At 32.6% G+C, this 24,149-nt stretch overlaps 1 protein-coding gene across 1 annotated transcript in view; it reads left to right on the forward strand.

Annotated features, from left to right (window-relative positions):
- Positions 1–24,149, forward strand: part of LOC127731839 (uncharacterized) — a 94,626-nt gene that overhangs the window by 14,208 nt on the left and 56,269 nt on the right. Inside the window, exon 3 of the mRNA XM_052240685.1 lies at positions 17,595–17,618. Coding sequence (XP_052096645.1) covers positions 17,601–17,618 — 18 coding nt within the window. The 5' untranslated portion in view covers positions 17,595–17,600. The remainder of the gene's footprint in view (positions 1–17,594; positions 17,619–24,149) is intronic.

Here is a 24,149-nt window from a genome sequence, read left to right on the forward strand (position 1 = left end):
TATTTATTTATAGACCCTTGTCCAGTCAATGTGATCCTCGTCCAGTCAATGTGACCCTCGTCCAGTCAATGTGACCCTCGTCCAGTCAATGTGATCCTCGTCCAGTCAATGTGACCCTCATCCAGTCAATTTTATCCTTGTCCAGTCAATGTGACCCTCGTCCAGTCAATGTGACCCTCGTCCAGTCAATGTGATCCTTGTCCAGTCATTATCCTTGTCTAGTCAAGTTTTAATTATAGGTAAGTGTACATTATTTGTGAACTATATATATCCATCTGATAAAACATTTATAATGGAAAATCCCTTTATTATCAGATAAAAAAAAAGTCTTATACTTGATTTAAAAAGCGGCATCGAATGAAATTGCTTAGGACTTTTCCAGAATTATTTGAATGGGAGTGGCGTGGGTGGGAGAGTGGGGACTTTTATTCAAATTTGATGCGTGGTGGTTATTTTAGACAGAAAGACTTTACAATTTTATAATTAAAGTAATCAATTAAAATTTTATGCATGGCGGTGATAATTAAAAAGTACATTCCTATGACCTTTCCCCCTGCCAACCAACATGGCCGACATGGCTTAATATAGAATTTATGGGTAGAATGCAAGTTTTGTCTGTTATCTTGAAAACTGCTATAGGTAGAGAAATTCTGACAGGCAGAAATGTTCAGAATGTTTACATCCACCCACTGTTCACTTGCATCGATCAAAATTGGCCTACAACTTCTTATAGGAGTTATTACCCTTGAATGACCAATTGTACCATTTTTTCTTGCAAGGTCTACATGTTTTACATATTTTACAAATCTTTAAAAATCATATAAATGCAAAGTTTTTAGTATTTGTTAATTGGTATTATCATTTGATATAAAAATAAAGAGATGTAGTATGATTGCCAATGAGACAACTATCCGCCAAAGTAAAAATAAGGAGATGTAGTATGATTGCAAATGAGACAACTATCTTCCAAAGTAAAAATAAGGAGATGTAGTATGATTGCCAAAGAGACAACTATCCGCCAAAGTAAAAATAAAGAGATGTTGTATGATTGCCAGTGAGACAACTATCTGCCAAAGTAAACATAAGGTGATGTGGTATAATTGCCAATGAGACAACAATCTTCCAAAGTAAAAATAAGGAGATGTAGTATAATTGCCAATGAGACAACTATCCGCCAAGTGAAAATAAGGAGATGTGGTATGATTGCCAATGAGAACTATCTGCCAAAGTAAAAATAAGGAGATGTGGTATAATTGCCAATGAAAACTATCCACCAAAGTAAAAATAAGAAGATGTGGTATGATTGCCAATGAGAACTATCCACCAAAGTAAAAATAAGGAGATGTGGTATTATTGCCAATGAGACAAATATTGGCCAAAATTAAAATAAGGCGATTTGGTATGATTGCCAATGAGACAACTATCTGCCAAGTAAAAATTAGATGTGGTATAATTGCCAATGAGACAACTATCTTCCAAAGTAAAAATAAGGAGATGTGGCATGATTGCCAACAAGAACTTTTCACTAGAGTTAAAATAAGGAGATGTTGTATGATTGCCAATGAGAACTATCCGCCAAAGTAAAAATAAGAAGATCTGCTGTAGTAAAAATAAGGGGATGTGGTATGATTGCCAATGAGATCTATCCGCCAAAGTAAAAATAAGAAGATCTGCTATAGTAAAAATAAGGAGATGTGGTATGATTGCCAATAAGAACTATCCAACAAAGTAAAAATAAGGAGATGTGGTATGATTGCCAATAAGAACTATCCACCAAAGTAAAAATAAGGAGATGTGGTATGATTGCCAATGAGACAAATATTGGCCAAAATTAAAATAAGGAGATGTGGTATGATTGCCAATGAGACAATTATCCGCCAAGTAAAAATAAGGATATGTGGTATAATTGCCAATAAGACAACAATCTTCCAAAGTAAAAATAAGGAGATGTGGTATGATTGCCTATGAGAACTATTCGTCAGAGTAAAAATAAGGAGATGTGGTATAATTGCCAATGAGACAACTATCTTCCAAAGTAAAAATAAGGAGATGTGGTATGATTGCCAACAAGAACTTTTCACTAGAGTTAAAATAAGGAGATGTGGTATGATTGCCAATGAGAACTATCCGCCAAAGTAAAAATAAGAAGATCTGCTATAGTAAAAATAAGGGGATGTGGTATGATTGCCAATGAGATCTATCCGCCAAAGTAAAAATAAGAAGATCTGCTATAGTAAAAATAAGGAGATGTGGTATGATTGCCAAAGAGAACTATCCAACAAAGTAAAAATAAGGAGATGTGGTATGATTGCCAATGAGAACTATCCAACAAAGTAAAAATAAGGGGATGTGGTATGATTGCCAATGAGATCTATCCGCCAAAGTAAAAATAAGAAGATCTGCTATATTAAAAATAAGGAGATGTGGTATGATTGCCAATGAGAACTATCCAACAAAGTAAAAATAAGGAGATGTGATATGATTGCCAATGAGAACTATCCACCAAAGTAAAAATAAGGAGATGTGGTATGATTGCCAATGAGACAAATATTGGCCAAAATTAAAATAAGGAGATGTGGTATGATTGCCAATGAGACAATTATCCGCCAAGTAAAAATAAGGATATGTGGTATAATTGCCAATAAGACAAGAATCTTCCAAAGTAAAAATAAGGAGATGTGGTATGATTGCCTATGAGAACTATTCGTCAGAGTAAAAATAAGGAGATGTGGTATAATTGCCAATGAGACAACTATCTTCCAAAGTAAAAATAAGGAGATGTGGTATGATTGCCAACAAGAACTTTTCACTAGAGTTAAAATAAGGAGATGTGGTATGATTGCCAATGAGAACTATCCGCCAAAGTAAAAATAAGAAGATCTGCTATAGTAAAAATAAGGGGATGTGGTATGATTGCCAATGAGACAACTATCTGCCAAGTAAAAATTAGGAGATGTGGTATAATTGCCAATGAGACAACTATCTTCCAAAGTAAAAATAAGGAGATGTGGAATGATTACCAATGAGAACTATTTGCCAGAATAAAAATAAGGAGATGAGGTATGATTGCCAATGAGAACTATCCACCAAAGAAAAAATAAGGAGATGTGGTATGATTGCCAATGAGAACTATCCGCCAAAGTAAAAATAAGAAGATCTGCTATAGTAAAAATAAGGAGATGTGGTATGATTGCCAATGAGAACTATTCGCCAGAGTAAAAATAAGGAGATGAGGTATGATTGTCAATGAGACAACTATCCGCCAAGTAAAAATAAGAAGATCTGCTATAGTAAAAATAAGGAGATGTGGTATGATTGCCAATGAGAACTATTCGCCAGAGTAAAAATAAGGAGATGAGGTATGATTGTCAATGAGACAACTATCCGCCAAGTAAAAATAAGAAGATCTGCTATAGTAAAAATAAGGAGATGTGGTATGATTGCCAATGAAAACTATTTGCCAGAGTAAAAATAAGGAGATGTGGTATGATTGCCAATGAGAACTATCCACCAAAGTAAAAATAAGGAGATGTGGTATGATTGCCAATGAGACAACTATCCGCCAAGTAAAAATAAGAAGATGTAGTATAATCGCCAATGAGACAACTATCTTCCAAAGTAAAAATAAGGAGATGTGGTATGATTGCCAATGAGAACTATTTGCCAGAGTAAAAATACCCATACAGAAAAAATGATAGGATGGCCAACTGCATTGCTCAACTGGCCGCCAGTTGAACAAACAGTTGAGGGCCAGTTGAGGGCTAGCTGGCCATCAGTTGAGCAAATAGTTGAGGGCCAGTTGAGGGCTACCTGGATTTTTGCCATGCAAATTAGGTAGCCCTCAACTATCAAATGCTCAACTTTATGCAAATTAGATGAGCAAGGTTGAGAAAATATCATAGTTGAGGGCTAGGTGTCCAACAGTTGAGCAATTAGAGTTGAGGGCTACCTGGCCAACAGTTGAGGACCAGGTCATTAAAAGTTGAGGGCTAGGTGGCCAATAGTTGAGGGCCAGGTCATTAAAAGTTGAGGGCTAGGTGGCCAATAGTTGAGGGCCAGGTCTTTAAAAGTTGAGCATTACATGTATCTGGTCATTGCAAACTGATGACTACACATTGTAGAAAAAATAAATTTAAATTGTGTATTTTATATAGCCAAAATACTGCTGAAAGATCTTAACACACAACAGACTACATGACAGCTTTATCCTTGCTTTTTAAAAGTTATTATCTAGTAAATAAAATCTAGTTAATCCTGCAGCCATATTAATCTTTATGCAAGGAGAAGTATTTAGATATATATTGAAATACCAAAACAGAAAGTGTTGTTCAACCAGAAAAAAAATTATATATATTTATCTGTCATTTGTGGATAAATGTCTTATTTGCAGTCATACCCCAGATCTCTATATATAGTTTTATACCAAATTCATTATATTAGAATATTCTTATTTTATTAGTAATACTTTCTAAAACAAGTTGTCTTAATAATAAAATAAATATGTCTCCTGTCTTACACATTTTGATAATATATAAATTAATGCATAAACATATTTGTCTAAAATTTTTCTTCACTCTAAAAAGATAAGAAGACACTTTAAATATCACTATTTTGAACTAAAAGAGCATATACTCTTATTCAAAATGGTGGAAATTCTAATCCAATGTACTTACCAAAAGATGTTTCCATAAATATGTGTTAAAACATCAATCTTCCTTAATCCAAGAGTCATGTCATCAGAAGAATACACTGCACTATTCAATGTCAAAACAGTTATTTGTAACTTTTTGATCTTCACCCATTGTAAAATTCATATTTTATTCATGATAGCTAGAAGACATCTTTGCTTGCCATGTGCATGCTCAAGCCCAGTTAAAATTTTAAATGTTTGAGTTTGTTTGGGGTATTTTGACAGTGTGATCCCTTTGAAATTTGCCCCTAATAATAACTGTTAATTACCTAAATCATGAATATTTGATATATCTTATAATAAAAAAAATACTGTTTGTTTTTTTTTAATTTATCTTTATGTTATGAGTTATAGTTAAGTTAAAATACAGAAAAATGTATAAAAACATGTGCTTCCCTTAATTTGGCCTCAAACTCTGTGTACATTTATAATAGTACTTCCTGTCTACTTGCATTATACAGAGATAAATTGAAAACAGATGGCACATACCATTTATATCACCAGCTCATATTTCTAATTGCTCAACTTTTGCTCAACTATATGAAAAGTTAAACCAAAGATCAATTGCTCAACTTTTCCTCAACTACAAAAAAAATCAAAGTCTGAATGCTCAACTTTTGCTCAACTACAAAAAATTCAAAGTCTGAATGCTCAACTTTTGCTCAACTATATGAAAACCAAAGATCAATTGCTCAACTTTTCCTAAACTTAATGGCCAGCTTCAGTTGAGGGCCAGTTGAGCGACATCTATCAAACATACAGTGCTTGGCCAGGTTTGAGTTGAGCTAAGATGCTCAACACCTAGCCCTCAACTATTTTGCTTAAAACAGCTAGCCCTGAACTGTCCGCCACATGGCCCTCAACTGGCCCTCAACTTTTTTTTCTGTAGGGGTAAGGCGTTGTGGTATGATTGCCAATGAGAACTATCCACCAAAGTAAAAATAAGAAGATCTGCTATAGTAAAAATAAGATGTGGTATGATTGCCAATGACACAACTTTCTTCCAAAGTAAAATAAGGAGATGTGGTATGATTACCAATGAGAACTATTTGCCAGAGTAAAAATAAGGAAATGTGGTATGATTGCCAATGAGACAACTATCCGCCAATTAAAAATAAGGAGATGTGGTATGATTGCCAATGAAAACTATCCGCCAAAGTAAAAATAAGAAGATCTGCTGTAGTAAAAATAAAGAGATGTGGTATGATTGCCAATGAGAACTATTCGCCAGAGTAAAATAAGGAGATGTGGTATGATTGCCAATGAGAACTATCTGCCAAAGTAAAAATAAGAAGATCTGCTATAGTAAAAATAAAGAAATGTGGTATGATTGCCAATGAGAACCATTCGCCAGAGTAAAGATAAGGAGATGTGGTATGATTGCCAATGAGAACTATCAGCCAAAGTAAAAATAAGAAGATCTGATATAGTAAAAAAAGGAGATGTTGTATGATTGCCAATGAGAACTATTTGCCAGAGTAAAAATAAGGAGATGTGGTATGATTGCCAATGAGACAACTATCCGCCAAGTAAAAATAAGGGGATGTAGTAATTGCCAATGAGACAACTATCTTCTAAAATAAAAATAAGGAGATGTGGTATGATTGCCAATGAGAACTATCAGCCAAAGTAAAAATAAGGAGATGTGGTATGATTGCCAATGAGAACTATCCGCCAAAGTAAAAATAAGAAGATCTGCTATAGTAAAAAAAATTTGTAAGGGTTCAGCGGAACCCAGTGTCTTGCCTACTTTTGCTGTTAATCACAGGCTCAACAAAAATGAGGAAAAAAATTAATAAAAATATTCCTCTCTAAACTATCTTTTGATTGTAAGTAGCTTCTGTCCAAGTTTGGTAAAAATCCAGGATAGTTTATGAATCTAATAAATGTTTTAAAAACTTAAACTGCAGACTGTATGTAATGTTAACTGGGAGAAAAAATAAGTCCATTTATAAGTAAAATACGGAAAAAATGGAACAAAATTTTAACAAAATTTCCTTCTAGATACTAGCTTTTAATCATAAACAAGCTTCTGGTACAAATCCAGGATAGTTTAAGAAAGTTGTTATAATTTTAAAAACTTTAACCACAGAGTGAATGTAATGTTAACTGGCAGAAAAACTAAGTTCATTTATAAGTAAAATACATATTTGACAAAATGGATTTTTTTTTTTACAAAATTTACTTCTTGATACTATCTTATGATCATAAACAAGCTTCTTTCCAAGTTTGGTAGAAATCCAGGATAGTTTAAGAAAGTTATTAAAATTTCAAAAACTTTAACCACAGAGTGAATGTAATGTTTCCTGGCAGAAAAACTTAAGTCCATTTATAAGTAAAATACGGAAAAAATGGAATTTTTTTTTTACAAAATATACTTTTGAATATTATCTTATGATCATAAACAAGCTTCTGTCCAAGTTTGGTAGACATCCAGGATAGTTTAAGAAAAGTTATTAAAATTTCAAAAACTTTAACCACAGAGTGAATATTTGTGGATGCGGATGACGCCGACGGAATGTAGGATCACTATGTCTCGCTTTTTCGACAAAAGTCGACAGGCTCTACAATAAAGAGATGTGGTATGATTGCCAGAGTAAAAATAAGTCGATGAGGTATGATTGCCAGTGAGAACTATCCACCAAATTAAAATAAGCTGATCTGCTATAGTAAAAATAAGATGTGGTATGATTGCCAATGAGACAACTATCTTCCAAAGTAAAAATAAGGAGATGTGGTATGATTGCCAATGAGAACTATTTGCCAGAGTAAAATTAAGGAGATGTGCTATGATTGCCAATGAAAACTATCCGCCAAAGTAAAAATAAGAAGATCTGCTATTATAAAAATAAAGAGATGTGGTATGATTCCCAATGAGAACTATTTGCCAGAGTAAAATAAGGAGATGTGGTATAATTGCCAATTAGAACTATTTGCCAAAGTAAAAATAAGAAGATCTGCTATTGTAAAAAAAAAGGAGATGTTCTATGATTGCCAATGAGAACTATTCGCCAGAGTTAAAATAAGGAGATGTGGTATGATTGCCAATTAGAACTATTCGCCAGAGTAAAAACAAGGAGATGTGGTATGATTGCCAGTGAGAACTATCTGCCAAAGTAAAAATAAGAAGATCTGCTATAGTAAAAAAAAGGAGATGTTGTATGATTGCCAATGAGAACTATTCGCCAGAGTAAAAATAAGGAAATGTGGTATGATTGCCAATGAGACAACTATCCGCCAAGTAAAAATAAGGAGATTTAGTAATTGCCAATGAGACAACTATCTTCTAAAGTAAAAATAAGGAGATGTGGTATGATTGCCAATGAGAACTATTCACCAGAGTAAAAATAAGGAGATGTGGTATGATTGCCAATGAGAACTATCTGCCAAAGTAAGAATAAGAAGATCTACTATAGTAAAAATAATTGCCAATGAGACAACTATCTTCTAAAGTAAAATTAGGGAGATGTGGTATGATTGCCAATGAGAACTATTCGCCAGAGTAAAAATAAGGAGATGTGGTATGATTGCCAATGAGACAACTATCCGCCAAGTTAAAATAAGGAGATGTGGTATAATTGCCAAATGACAACTATCTTCCAAAGTAAAAATAAGGAGATGTGGTATGATTGTCAATGAGAACTATCCACCAAAGTAAAAATAAGGAGATGTGGTATGATTGCCAATTAGTAAGGTGCCCAATGTCCAAAAAGTCTTCTAGTTAACGAGTTTAAGTCAACGGATAACACACGGCTAATTGTTTTTACAAATTATAAAAAAATCATTATATTTTACAATCATAATTGTCGTTGTAAGTTCCCATGGTCACGATTTTACCAAATTTTGTGTTTTTACAGGGGACCTCCAGATACTGTATTGTACATGGAATCTTTAACATGAAAAATAAAATTATTACGCTCTTTGTTTGTGGTTAAAATAGTACTTTTAATATAGTTTATACATTAAATATACAATATAACAAAAGCGGAAAGTATTTAAGTGATTTTAGTGTAATTATTTCAGCATTTTAGGAAGACTAATTTTTCCCGATATTTACCAACTTTTTATAGAAAGCAAAATTATTACGTGTATCTTCACAATATTTTTTACTCTGATTAAAGCAATAAGACACGGTGCATGTGTGTGCCAAATTTCATGTGTGAAGTAAAAGTAGTTTTGAAGAAATTAGCAATTAAAAACACAAATTAAGTCAACATTTTGTCATTGATTAAACACAGATTATCCTGTGACATTAATCATTTTGTTGCTTACACTATTAGGTCATTAACAAGGACAGTGGTCACTCAATACATTTCTCATTTTTGCTTGTTGTGTGGTTGATTTATTTGTTTTGAATAGCCAGCTAACTTCGTAAATTGTTATTTTCTTTGGAGGAAATGTTTTGTGTCTGTTTTTCAATACTTTAAACTTTTTATTGAATAGATTTTTTTTTTACAATTGTAGGATAAGAATCAAATCAGTCGGTTCCGTTTTACACCTGGAATATGGCACATCAATTAAGTCTATGTTATGGTGTTGCATGATGTTTTCAACCTAAATCCCCCTCAGTGTGAACGACAACAAAAATATGTCACCGTTCGTGCTATAAATTATACACCAGCAGACGCAACTGCAATAATTTCAAAGCTGAATTGGCAATAGGTTTGTCCGAGCAAACCAATGAAGCCAATGATCTATATGTGTCAAGCTGGCAGCAGGAATTTTTTTTCAGATTGACCATTTGCTTTCATCTGTTGCTACGCATGCTTATTTTTTTCCGTGGCTTTACTGCGGGAAAATTTATTTTCACTTTTGTACACATTTATATCCTCAACTATCCTGCATTTCATGTTGCAGAGTATTCATTTTCATCCAGTCTTGTGCAAAGTCATTTATTTTCAGTTCATACCAAGCCAAGTTATTGATGTTCAAAATCCTACTCCCCTCCCTCCTTTTGGAATCAAACGGTCGTCCCCTTACTGAAAGCTAATGAAAGGACGTCATCAATTTATAGTCTGAGAAAAGTATGATCATAAACATCATTACCGTAAAAACAAGGATTCTACTGGTACAGCATGTTTTACTAACTGATTGAATTATGTTGGAATTCTTAGAGAAAAGCTAGGATTATACATTCTTGATATGCCTGTACCAAGTCCGGATCGAGCAGGTATTTGAGTGGTTGTTGTTTGTTCATATCTGTCAATTTTGTTTTGGTAAATTGCTTTGTTATGAATTATGTTGTTGGTTTTCTCTAATGAATTGTTTCGATTTTTTTATATCCGGGCCTTTTATAGCCGACCATACGGTGGGTTTTTCTCATTGTTGAAGGCAGTACGGTTGCCTAAAACTGCTTACTTCCACATATCCTTATTTTTATATATTACAAGTATTACATAAAATTAACATTATCAATGTTCCATGTAAATGAGGTAAGGTCAGATGAACTCTGCCACAAAGACATTTACACTTTGCTACCATTGCATACACCAAATATATTTGACCCACTACTTATATCACCTGAGATAAGGACTTGACCACTGAAACTTAACCTTGTTCACTGATCCATGAAATGAGGCCGAGGTCAGGGGAACCATGTATGACCGACAAGTAGACCTTGCAAGGATACTATATATTAGTAACCAAATATAGTTATCCTAGAACTCACGATAAAAGAGATGCGAAGGATACATAAGGGACATCCAAAGTCACCAGTGAGACATTCACATGAAGAAAAAAAGCTATACAGTTGTTTAGCAGTCACTAAACCATGAAAATGAGGTCAAGGACAATGATTATATGATAGACGGGAACTTCGTGACACAATGGATCTATATACAAAGTATGAATCATCCGATTCCTCTACCCTCTGAAATATAAAGATACAAATGTGTACAAATATTTATTTGTTCAGTGTATGTTCACTGGTGTTAATATGTCTTTTGATTGAGTTAAGCCATTTCAATTGATATTTTATAGTGTGTCTTTCTATGTTGTGATGTTACACTATTGTTTCAGATAAGGGTGAAGGTTTGGTACCATTAAAACGTTTAAACCCACTGCAATTGTTTGCACCTGTCCTCAGGCCTCTACAATAACTTTTTCTTCAACTTGCCCAATAGGACAAGTACATACCAAAACTTACTTGTCCGAATGGAATTGTAACTTGTCCAAAAAAAAAATCTAAATATTAACCTTTTTGGATTTTAAGTTAATTCAATGAACAAAATGAATTAAAACAATAGAACAGAATTTGATTTATATCTCTTGATATCCTTTTCAAAAATATGAGTCGAGAACAACTGAATCTAGTCATGTCACAGGACTTAGGTTCTAGTTTTCATCAATGCCAAAGTCTCATCAGACTCTGCACATGAGGCACAGTCTGGTAGGCCTGTCAGTCTACACTCATTTGGTTTGCATCCTGGTCTTTGATGTCGATAACATATTGATTATTATGATTAATGCCTTACTACAGTCAGCATTGTTTTTAATATATTTATATGTTTATTCAAACGCAATCAAAAATGATTTTGTCCACATATGATCAAATATGATATTTTTAATATGAATTTTATGGTCAATAATTTCTTCGTTTTTATTTGAAAAATATTTTTGTTAAATAAGATTTATCATATTTATTAAAAAGCAACAGAATAAGATAGGGAAATGAGGTACTGGTTTTTCTTGTCCCTGTAATGTCTCCTAAGGTGCCGAACTGTCTATTAAACATGGAGCCGATTCAGTGCCGGTTCCGAACTAGTGTCTTGTTACCTTATCTACAAAGAGCATCGCTGATTCCATCGGTAAGACTGGTTTCCAAGAATAGTATGCGTTTTATCTGTTATAAAGCATCTGACAAAGAACCAGTTTTATATTATCGATCGCAAGTAAACATGTCAAATTAACATTTGTTTTTATCTTCTTTTCTTGTTTTTTGTTTATTACTTTGATCATCAAAGTTGGATTTAATTTATTTTCTACAGAATGATTTTACTTGTCCCGTCGGACAAGCTTGTTATGGCTTGTCCGACCTTTTTTTCCTCTGGTACCGGACAATCGGACAAGCGTTATTGTCGATCCCTGGTCCTAAGTCAGGAATCTGAAGTTCAGTAGTTGTTGTTTGTTGATGTGGTTCATAAGTGTTTCTTGTTTTTCGTTTTTTATATAGATTAGACCGTTGGTTTTCCCGTTTGAATGGTTTTACACTAGTAATTTTTGGGGCCCTTTATAGCTTGCTGTTCGGTGTGAGCCCAGACTCCATGTTGAAGACCGTACTTTGACCTATAATGGTTTACTTTTATAAATTTTGACTTGGATGGAGAGTCCAGTCTCATTGGCACTCATACCACATCTTCTTATATCTAAATAGTTAACAGTGTTGCAGATGCCACCATCAGATTGTATGCTGTATTCCTTCGCATTCTGCGACTTGCTTCAAAAGCGATTTTAAAAAGAACAACTGAAATTAGCTCTCTAACCTAAACCTGGTCGGTGGGCTTTCAACTTATTAACAGTAGACAATGAAACGTAATAGCTACTGCTAGCTTCGGCATTTTGTTTATGTTGTTTCAATCTGTTTAAAATTCTGATCTATATTAACATGATTAACTTGCGTGCTCGTATATATAAGCTCATATGAGGATAACGAAATCAGAGATCTATATTTTAATTATATTGATGTTGTTTACAACCCTCTTTTTGTAGATAATCTTTAACTTCATGTCAACTGTAGGCCAATTTATGCTCAATAAGGCATATATAAGATTGTAAGATGGAGTGATTAACATTTTTTATAATTTTTTGTTTTCATATATACCGGTACTTTAACAGAAACACTCCCTCTTTTCCACCGTTTGCAGTCTTTCTTATTTCTATAAAGCAACGGTATACTCAGACCTGCTAATTCAATCCATTCTGCAATAGTATTACACCAGTTTTGGAACTAAATACAATTTTATGTGCTTCAACACTTACCAAAAGAAAATTGGATATTTACCCAGAAAATCATTACGAACACCTATCAAAAGATGGAAAAATAACATGTTGGCAGGGCAACTTATAAATGTTAATATCTAAAAAACATCTCTAGAGATCACTTGTATCGAATCTTATGTAAAAATTCGAAAATTTTAATAGGTCAAGGTCATTGTTATTTAACAGCTGAATGAAAATTGTAAATGTGCACCCTATGAGTACAAATGCCAATCTTGAACCATATTTGGCAGCATAAATATCAAATAATTCCTTAATATAGAAACTATAGTTATAATCCTTTGAATTATTCGAATTTATTTTGCTATAAATGCATATATATATATATGTAGTGGCGGCCAGCTGTCTAAACGTGACTCCGTTTTTTCCTTGAAATTTTAGCTTTGACCTTTGACCCAAATTTAAGAAAATCGTGACAACTGTAGACAACGACGGCATCAATATTTCGATGAGGCTTGTTCTTCTCTTTCCAATGATATGAAATACAGCCGTGTGTTATTCCGTTAACCCAAATCGATCAAATTTGTTGACTGGGCACCCTACTAAATGAGAACTATCCGCCAAAGTAAAAATAAGGAGATGTGGTATGATTGCCAATGAGAACTCACCACAAAAGCAAAAATAAGGAGATGTGGTATGATTGCCAATGAGAACTATCCACCAGAGTAAAAATAGGGAGATGTGGTATGATTGCCAATGAGACAACTATCCGCCAAGTAAAAGTTAGGAGATGTGGTATAATTGCCAATGAGAACTATCCGTCAAAGTAAAAATAAGAAGATCTGCAATAGTAAAAATAAGGAGATGTGGTATAATTGCCAATGAGACAACAATCTTCCAAAGTAAAAATAAGGAGATGTGGTATAATTGCCAATGAGACAACAATCTTCCAAAGTTAAAATAAGGAGATGTGGTATAATAGCCAATGAGAAATATTCGCCAGAGTAAAAATAAGGAGATGTGGTATGATTGCCAATGAGACAACTATCCGCCAAGTAAAAATAAGGATATTTGGTATAATTGCCAATGAGACAACTATCTCCTTAAGTAAAAATAAGGAGATGTGGTATGATTGTCAATGAGAACTATCTGCTAAAGTAAAAAAAAGGAGATGTGGTATGATTGTCAATGAGAACTATCTGCTAAAGTAAAAATAAGGAGATGTGGTATGATTGCTAATGAGAACTCTCCGCCAAAGTAAATATAAAGAGATGTAGTATGATTGCCAATGAGAACTATTTGCCAAAGTAAAAACAAGGAGATGTGGTATGATTGCCAATGAGAACTATCCACCAAAGTAAAAATAAGGAGATGTGGTATGATTGCCAATGAGAACTATCCACCAAAGTAAAAATAAGGAGATGTGGTATGATTGCCAATGAGACAACTATCTCCACTACGTGTTTCCAGGGAAATTCAATTTGCGACAGTAAAACTACCGATGGACGTCTGCACAGCTTCACATAGAATACAGTTATCTCTAATCTAATCTATCTTAAATATATACATAAATTAGTTTTGTCAAAGTAAACAGTTTTGCCTAACCGGTTAGTTGGATAATCTTTTGACCTGTAGTTAAGTTGATTGATAAAATCTTTGACTACATTACTCTTAAAATATAAAAATAATATAAAGATGTGGTTTGATTGCCAATGACAACACTCCACCAGAGACAAAATGACATAGAAGTTAACAAAACTATATGTCACTGTACGGCTTATGTGTTTTACAGATTTGTTTTCGATTTATGACTTTTGAACAGCGTTATACTACTGTTGCCTTTATTTATGACAATGAGCAAAACCCATACCGCATAGTCAGCTATAAGAGGCCCCTAAATGAAAAATGTAAAACAATTCAAACGAGAAGACTAACAGCCTGACTTATGTACGAAAAAAAAATATATACAGCAACACAAGACTTCCACTGAATTACAGGCTACGACTTGGGACAGTCACATATAGAATGTGACGGGGTTAAATACATGGCTTCATGGTACGATGAATTGAAGTTTATTCTTAGCCATTATAAGGTTTGGCTTTTAGAATTCCTGTTTTAGATATTTTTGATAATCCAATACAACTATATCTACAATAATAAATTCAGATTGAGAAAATGGAAATCTTCTTGATCTATGTGTTTATCCGGTTTTTGAGTTGGGATTTCGTCTAAATTATGAGAAAGCCTTGGACGATGGAGTTGGCATATTTATGCAATATTAAATCAATGAAATAATGAAGTAAACAGTAAAACTTAATCAGCTTATAATTGTTCAAAATACATACATGTATGATAATTATGTTTACTTTAGATCTTGCCGCAAGCTGATAGACAAGTTGTATTTGTGCTTATTAATTTTTTAAAATTGGAATGTTTTCAAGGTAATTGAAAAGCAATCAATATACTGGACAATGATCTGTCAAATTAAGTAGCAAGATGATTATTTAAAAATTGGAATATAATGACTGCAATACACATAAAATTGAGAATGGAAATGGGGAATGTGTCAAAGAGTTTATATATCTAATCTATTAAAATTGAAAAAGGTCTCGTTAACCGGTTAGCATTTTTGGTATTCAAATCCAATATGGCTGGATCACAACATCGACGATGCTTTGATTAATATTTATAATAATTGATTATAAATATTAGATTAAGAAATTTAACTTTTCTAGAAAATAGCTGAGTTTTTTTGTATTATAAGGATACTGGTATGTCACAGTATAACAAGGTTGAGTGGTAAATACCCCAGTTTATTAAATGAACTACAATGTACATGTAATTGTTAAAATTATAAAAGGGGAGATAATCAAGAGCTAGCTGGTTCATTCTAGTAGGTTGCATTACACCAGTGCTTTTAATTCCTTTTTAACAGGATAAACAGTTTTCATTGAGCAACTGTTCAACAAAAATAGCATGACCTATTTACAAAATTAATTGCATGTTAGAGTAAAAAACTAATAAACATTGCAATCATTACAATATAAATTGCATATAAAAATAGAGTTGTTAACTAAAAAATGAGCTGTATGAATGAAAGATTGGAGACAGGGTTCTCAATAAGGCAGTCAATGAGTCATGAAGTCATGAAAACTATCTAGACTCATTTTCAAAACTGACAAGCCTAAAGATGCTCAAGGATTGTAAAATTTTGAAGATCAACTAAGCTAGCATACATGTATCACCATTTTATAGCAGAAAGCTCGACAGGGATAGTGATCCAGCGGCGATGGCGGCGCTAACTAACTAAATAGCTAAATATTTCAGAAGCTAGAATACTTGGATGTTTCATACTCTGTATATAGATGTTTTATGTTATGAATTTTCCGTCTGTCATATGATATGATATGTCAAATTCCTTGACCTCATTTTCATGGTTCAGTGACTACTTGAAAGAAAATTCAAAGTTTTTTTGTATTGTTAATTTCTCTCTTATTATGAGTAATAGGATAACTATATTTGGTATGTGCGTGCCTTGCAAGGTCATCATGCCTGTCAGATAGTTTTCACTTGACCTTGACCTCATTTCACAGATCAGTGAACAAGTTTTCGTTGTCAAGTCCATATCTCAGAAATAAGCATATAAGCAATAGGTCTACTATATTTGGTGTATGGAATGATTGTAGGTTGTACATGTCCAACTGCCAGGTGTCATCTGACTTTGACCTCATTTTCATGGTTCAGTGGATATAGTTGAGTTGTTTTGTTTTGGTCTGTTTTTCTAGTACTGTATGCAATAGGTCGACTATATATGATGTATGGAAATATTTTATTATGTACAAGTTAGTCTGGCAGGTTTTATTTGACATTGACCTCATTTTCATGGCTCATTTCTCAATGTTAAGTTTTTTGTTTTGGTCGTTTTTCTTAAACTATAAGCAATGGGTCAACTATATTTGGTGCATGGAATGATTTTAAAGTGTATATACTATATAGATATAAGAAGATGTGATATGAGTGCAAATGAGACAACTCTCCATCCCAGGCACAATGTGTAAAAAGTAAACCATTATAGGTCAAAGTACGGCCATCAACACTGAGCCTTGGCTCACACTGAACAGCAAGCTATAAAGACTCAAAAAATAACTAGTGTAAAACAATTCAAACAGGAAAACCTTTCTTGCAGGTTTCATCTCAACTTGACATCTTTTTCATGGTTCATTGGTCATTATGATGTTTTCCTGGTTTAGTTTTTTCCTGGTTCAGTTTTTTCCTTAAATACTATATGCAATAGGTCAACTATATTTGATCCATGGAATGATTGTAAGGTGTATATGTCTGTCTGACAGGGTTCATCTGTCCTTTACCTAATTTTCATGGTTCATTTGTCAATATAAAATTTTAATGATTTGGTCTGTCTTGTATACTACTAGCAAAAGATCAACTATATTTGGTGTATGGAATGATTATAAGATGTACATGTATTTCTGGCTTGGTTTATCTAACCTTGACCTCATTTTCTTTGATCATATTAAGTTCATGTGATACTTGTAGTAAAACTTTATATTAAGGAATATCAACATAAATGGTCAGTAAAGAAGGCGAGACATTTCAGCGTGTGCAGTTTTGGCTGTTATCTAAAAACCTATAGGACCTAGGTTAAATATGTAAATTGCAAAAATTATCAGCAACACAAAGAGTAACTAGTATGTGCATATAAAAATCGTAGTGAGCAAACTAGCGATATTTTCACCAGGTGAGCGACACAAATTTCAAATAGTGCAGAAAAGTTGAGATAGTCTTTTAGATGCTAGTATTACATGTTTTTGGATTAGATTAATATCTGAAAATATTAGGTCAGAAATTTTCAAGTCCATAATGATCGTGTATTTTCAATTGGCATTAACAATTATAACTCAATGATAACTACAACAGTATATATTTGAAATATTTTTTTTTTTATTTTTAGGATATAATGGAATATTGGAATAAGGTAAGATTTACTTTTAAGTCCAATTGTCATGTGACCTTTTATTTCCATTTTCTTACCAAAAATACATGTATGTGATGATTTGAGATACAAACTAGTAGAATTCTACGTGACCTACAAAAAAAGATATTACAAGATCAAAGATTGGGACAAAGAAAAATGTACTACAAACATTTGACTAAGGTGTTGCTAATAACAACTCATAGCAAAGATGGGCATAAACTGCATGAAATTTCTTGCCTGTTTTATTTTTATGCCCCTGCCATAGCGGAGGGGCATTAAGTTTTACCCTTGTCCGTCTGTACGTCCGTATGTCCGTCCGTACATCCCAAAATTGGTTACCATTCTCTAACTTTAGTTTGCCTCAACCAAATGATATGAAACTTATCCACAATGCTTATTACCCCAAAACACAGATCAAGTTTGAATTTTGGTGGCATCACTTTTACCCTTAGAGAGTTATGCCCCTTTACAAATGGAAAAATTGCTGAATTTTTCGTTTCCGTTCTCTAACTTTAGTTTGCCTCTACCAAATGTTATGAAACTTATCCACAATGTTTATTACCACAAAACAGAGATCAAGTTTGAATTTTGGTGGCGTCACTTTTACCATTCTAAAGTTATGCCCCTTTCCAATGGAAAAATTGCTGAAATATTAGTTTTTGTTCTCTAACTTTAGTTTGCCGCAACCAAATGTTATGCACAATGCTTTTTACCACAATACACAGATCAAGTTTGAATTTTGTTGGCGTCACTTTTACCGTTCTAGAGTTATGCCCCTTTACAAATCTCAAAATTGCTGAAATATTTGTTTTTGTTCTCTAACTTTAGTTTGCCTCAACTATACATGTTATGAAACTTATGCACAATGCTAATTACCACAAAACACAGATAAAGGTTGAATTTTGGTGGCGTCACTTCTACTGTTCTAGAGTTATGCCCCTTTAAAAAGGAAAAATTGCTGAATTTTTCGTTTCTGTTCTCTAATTTAAGTTTACGTCAACTAAATGTTATGAAACTTATAAACAATTCTTATTACCACAAAACTCAGATCAAGTTCAAATTTGGGTAGTGTCACTTTTACAGTTCTTGAGTTATGGCCCTTTATAACGTTATATGCAAGCGGGGGCATCATCTGTTTCCCATGGACACTTTCCCCATTTATTTTTTATAAATCATTAGTAACTTGCCAGAAATCCTCTGAGGTCATGGTGTCAGTAACTTGGAGCTGATTATCATTCATAATTTAGTGGCAGTTTAGTGTTTAAGGTTTTTTCATTTTTCGAAATGTATCAAATGTTTTTTAAATATAAGTGTATACACTCTCTTAAGGTTTATTCCATATCTAGTACCTTCAGAATGCTTGTTTACAATGTCAAATACATAACCCTATTGAGTTGTTAGAGAAAATATTGGACAATTTTTAATAAATAAAAAATACAGAAGTTCTCTCCTCTTGCAATTGTTAAGTTCGTTAGTTGAAACAAACATATCTATTTTATGGTATAAAGTGAAAATTGACACAACGCACCATTGTTATCCAAAAGTTTTTTTTATGCCCCATCAACTGAAAGCTGGGGGCATATTGTTTTACCCCTGTCTGTCCTTACGTCCCATTATGGGTATATAGTTATTCCAGATAACTCCTCCTACAGTTTGAATGCTAGGAAGTTTTAACTTTGCTGGCTGTTTGAACATATATTGAAGGTGTGCATGTCGTCAGGGTTTAGATTTTGATTACTATTTGCTCTTTTTGGAGATAGTTGAACTTTATCATTTTTGGAGTATATATTTGCATATTTAAGAGGCACATAGCGTTTCCAGATAACTCCTCCTACAGTGAACCATAGACCTATGTGCTCCCATGCTCAACTTTGTGTATGTTAAAATAACACTTTGCATCTGTGAGGGCATCATATTGTGAATCACAGCTGATTCTTAACAATGTCAATATGCAGGCAACCTGATAATCGGTACATATCCTCTCTGCCTTAATGTTATTTGAAGTGAGGATACTCCCGATTTATATAGTTTTTTGTCATGCAGGATAATAAATAATTATTGCTTTATTCAACAGTTGTTTCATTTATTTTTCATTACAATCTATTAAATGTAAAATCTATGTTTTACTTACAGAAACTTCTTGCAGATGCTGGGACTGGAAATGTAAACGATGTGAAAATAAGCCTAGAGAATAAAGCAGACATTGATTATCAACCGGTAGGTAAAAAAGGTAAAACAGTCTCATTAGGTACAGTAGTAACATCCAAATTAGTACTAGAGCAAATTAACTATGTACAGTAAAAATAAACGCACAACTACATATAACTTCAGAATATAGTAGATCTTACTTGAGCAATATAAATCACATAACTACATGTTACTTCAAAATACAGCAAATTGTAATAGAATGAAATACAATTGCATGTTACTTCAAAACCTGACAGTTGAACATAAACAGTATAAAACACTTACTTTAAATAACTTTAACCTTGCTGGTTAACAATACAGCAGATTAATACAGTATAAATCACAACTGCAAGTCACTTCAAAACATGACAGTAAGAACATTGACAGAATAATACACACAACTGTTAGTCACTTCAAAACATGACAGTAAGAACATAAACAGAATAAAATACACAACTGTAAGTCACTTCAAAACATGACAGTAAGAACATAAACAGAATAAAACACACAACTGTTAGTCACTTCAAAACATGACAGTAAGAACATAAACAGAATAAAACACACAACTGTTAGTCACTTCAAAACATGACAGTAAGAACATAAACAGAATAAAACACACAACTGTTAGTCACTTCAAAACATGACAGTAAGAACATAAACAGAATAAAACACACAACTGTTAGTCACTTCAAAACATGACAGTAAGAACATAAACAGAATAAAACACACAACTGTTAGTCACTTCAAAACATGACAGTAAGAACATCAACAGAATAAAACACACAACTGTTAGTCACTTCAAAACATGACAGTAAGAACATAAACAGTATAAAATACACAACTGTTAGTCACTTCATAACATGACAGTAAGAACATAAACAGAATAAAACACACAACTGTTAGTCACTTCAAAACATGACAGTAAGAACATAAACAGAATAAAACACACAACTGTTAGTCACTTCAAAACATAACAGTAAGAACATAAGTAGAATAAAACACACAACTGTTAGTCACTTCAAAACATTTCAGTAAGAACATCAACAGAATAAAATACACAACTGTTAGTCACTTCAAAACATGACAGTAAGAACATTAGCAGAATAAAACACATAACTATAAGTCACTACAAAACATGACAGTAGGAACATAAACAGAATAAAACACATAAATATAAGTCACTTACACATGACAGTAAGAACAGAAACAGAATAAAACACATAACTACAAGTCACTTAAACATGACAGTAAGAACATACACAGAATAAAACACATAACTATAAGTCACTTAAACATGACAGTAAGAACATAAACAGAATAAAACACATAACAGTTAGTCACTTAAACATGACAGTAAGAACAGAAACAGAATAAAACACATAAAAAAAAGTCACTCAAACATGACAGTAAGAAAATGCATAAAAGAATAAAACACACAACTGTTAGTCACTTAAACATGACAGTAAGAACATAAACAGAATAAAACACATAACTATAAGTCACTACAAAACATGACAGTAGGAACATAGACAGAATAAAACACATAACTATAAGTCACTTAAACATGACAGTAAGAACAGAAACAGAATAAAACACATAACTACAAGTCACTTAAACATGACAGTAAGAACATAAACAGAATAAAACACATAACTATAAGTCACTTAAACATGACAGTAAGAACATAAACAGAATAAAACACATAACTATAAGTCACTTAAACATGACAGTAGGAACATAAACAGTATAAAATACACAACTGTTAGTCACTTCATAACATGACAGTAAGAACATAAACAGAATAAAACACACAACTGTTAGTCACTTCAAAACATGACAGTAAGAACATAAACAGAATAAAACACACAACTGTTAGTCACTTCAAAACATGACAGTAAGAACATAAACAGTATAAAATACACAACTGTTAGTCACTTCATAACATGACAGTAAGAACATAAACAGAATAAAACACACAACTGTTAGTCACTTCAAAACATAACAGTAAGAACATAAGTAGAATAAAACACACAACTGTTAGTCACTTCAAAACATTTCAGTAAGAACATCAACAGAATAAAATACACAACTGTTAGTCACTTCAAAACATGACAGTAAGAACATTAGCAGAATAAAACACATAACTATAAGTCACTACAAAACATGACAGTAGGAACATAAACAGAATAAAACACATAAATATAAGTCACTTACACATGACAGTAAGAACAGAAACAGAATAAAACACATAACTACAAGTCACTTAAACATGACAGTAAGAACATACACAGAATAAAACACATAACTATAAGTCACTTAAACATGACAGTAAGAACATAAACAGAATAAAACACATAACAGTTAGTCACTTAAACATGACAGTAAGAACAGAAACAGAATAAAACACATAAAAAAAAGTCACTCAAACATGACAGTAAGAAAATGCATAAAAGAATAAAACACACAACTGTTAGTCACTTAAACATGACAGTAAGAACATAAACAGAATAAAACACATAACTATAAGTCACTACAAAACATGACAGTAGGAACATAGACAGAATAAAACACATAACTATAAGTCACTTAAACATGACAGTAAGAACAGAAACAGAATAAAACACATAACTACAAGTCACTTAAACATGACAGTAAGAACATAAACAGAATAAAACACATAACTATAAGTCACTTAAACATGACAGTAGGAACATAGACAGAATAAAACACATAACTATAAGTCACTTAAACATGACAGTAAGAACAGAAACAGAATAAAACACCTTAAAAAAAAGTCACTCAAACATGACAGTAAGAAAATGCATAAAAGAATAAAACACACAACTGTTAGTCACTTAAACATGACAGTAAGAACATAAACAGAATAAAACACATAACTATAAGTCACTTAAACATGACAGTAGGAACATAAACAGAATAAAACACATAACTATAAGTCACTTAAACATGACAGTAAGAACATAAACAGAATAAAACACATAAATATAAGTCACTTTAACATGACAGTAAGAACAGAAACAGAATAAAACACACAACTATAAGTCACTTAAACATGACAGTAAGAACATAAACAGAATAAAACACATAACTACAAGTCACTTAAACATGACAGTAAGAACAGAGACAGAATAAAACACATAACTACAAGTCACTTAAACATGACAGTAGGAACATAAACAGAATAAAACACATAACTATAAGTCACTTCAAAACATGACAGTTAGAAAATGCATAAAAGAATAAAAAACACAACTATAAGACATTTCAAAATAACCAATTATTACAGTACAAAAATACAAGTCAAGTCACTTAAAAACATAGCAGGTTGTAGATATAAAGTATAAAACACACAACTACAAGGTTGTACATAAAAAGTATAAAACACACAACTACAAGGTTGTACATAAAAAGTATAAAACACACAACTACAAGGTTGTACATATCACTCAATGTAAATCCGACCTGTGATCAAATACAACAGTGAATGTGAAAGCTACCTGCAATCAAAGTACAACACTTAATGAAAAACCTACCTGTAATCAGAGCTCATTGGGGAATTTGAAACATACCTGTAATCAAAGCACATCACTAAAAGTGAATATGTGAGACATACCTGTAAACAAAGCGAAACATGCCTGCAATCAAACACATCACTAAATGTGAAACATACCTATTATCAAACAAAACACTGAATGTGAAACATACCTATTATCAAACATAACACTGAATGTGAAACATACCTATTATCAAACATAACACTGAATGTGAAACATACCTATTATCAAAGCACAACACTGAATGTGAAACATACCTATTATCAAACACAACACTGAATGTGAAACATGAATGTTATCAAGATAACACTGAATGTGAAACATACCTGTTATCAAACACAATACTGAATGTGAAACATACCTGTTATCAAACATAACACTGAATGTGAAACACTGTAATCAAACACAACACTGAATGTGAAACATACCTATTATCAAACAAAACACTGAATGTGAAACATACCTATTATCAAACATAACACTGAATGTGAAACATACCTATTATCAAACATAACACTGAATGTGAAACATACCTATTATCAAAGCACAACACTGAATGTGAAACATACCTATTATCAAACACAACACTGAATGTGAAACATACCTATTATCAAACACAACACTGAATGTGAAACATACCTATAATCAAAGCACAACACTGAATGTGAAACATACCTATTATCAAACACAACACTGAATGTGAAACACTGTAATCAAACACAACACTGAATGTGAAACACTGTAATCAAACACAACACTGAATGTGAAA

Source organism: Mytilus californianus, unplaced genomic scaffold, assembly GCF_021869535.1.
Source record: "Mytilus californianus isolate M0D057914Y unplaced genomic scaffold, xbMytCali1.0.p SCAF_21, whole genome shotgun sequence".
Classification (NCBI taxonomy): domain Eukaryota; kingdom Metazoa; phylum Mollusca; class Bivalvia; order Mytilida; family Mytilidae; genus Mytilus; species Mytilus californianus.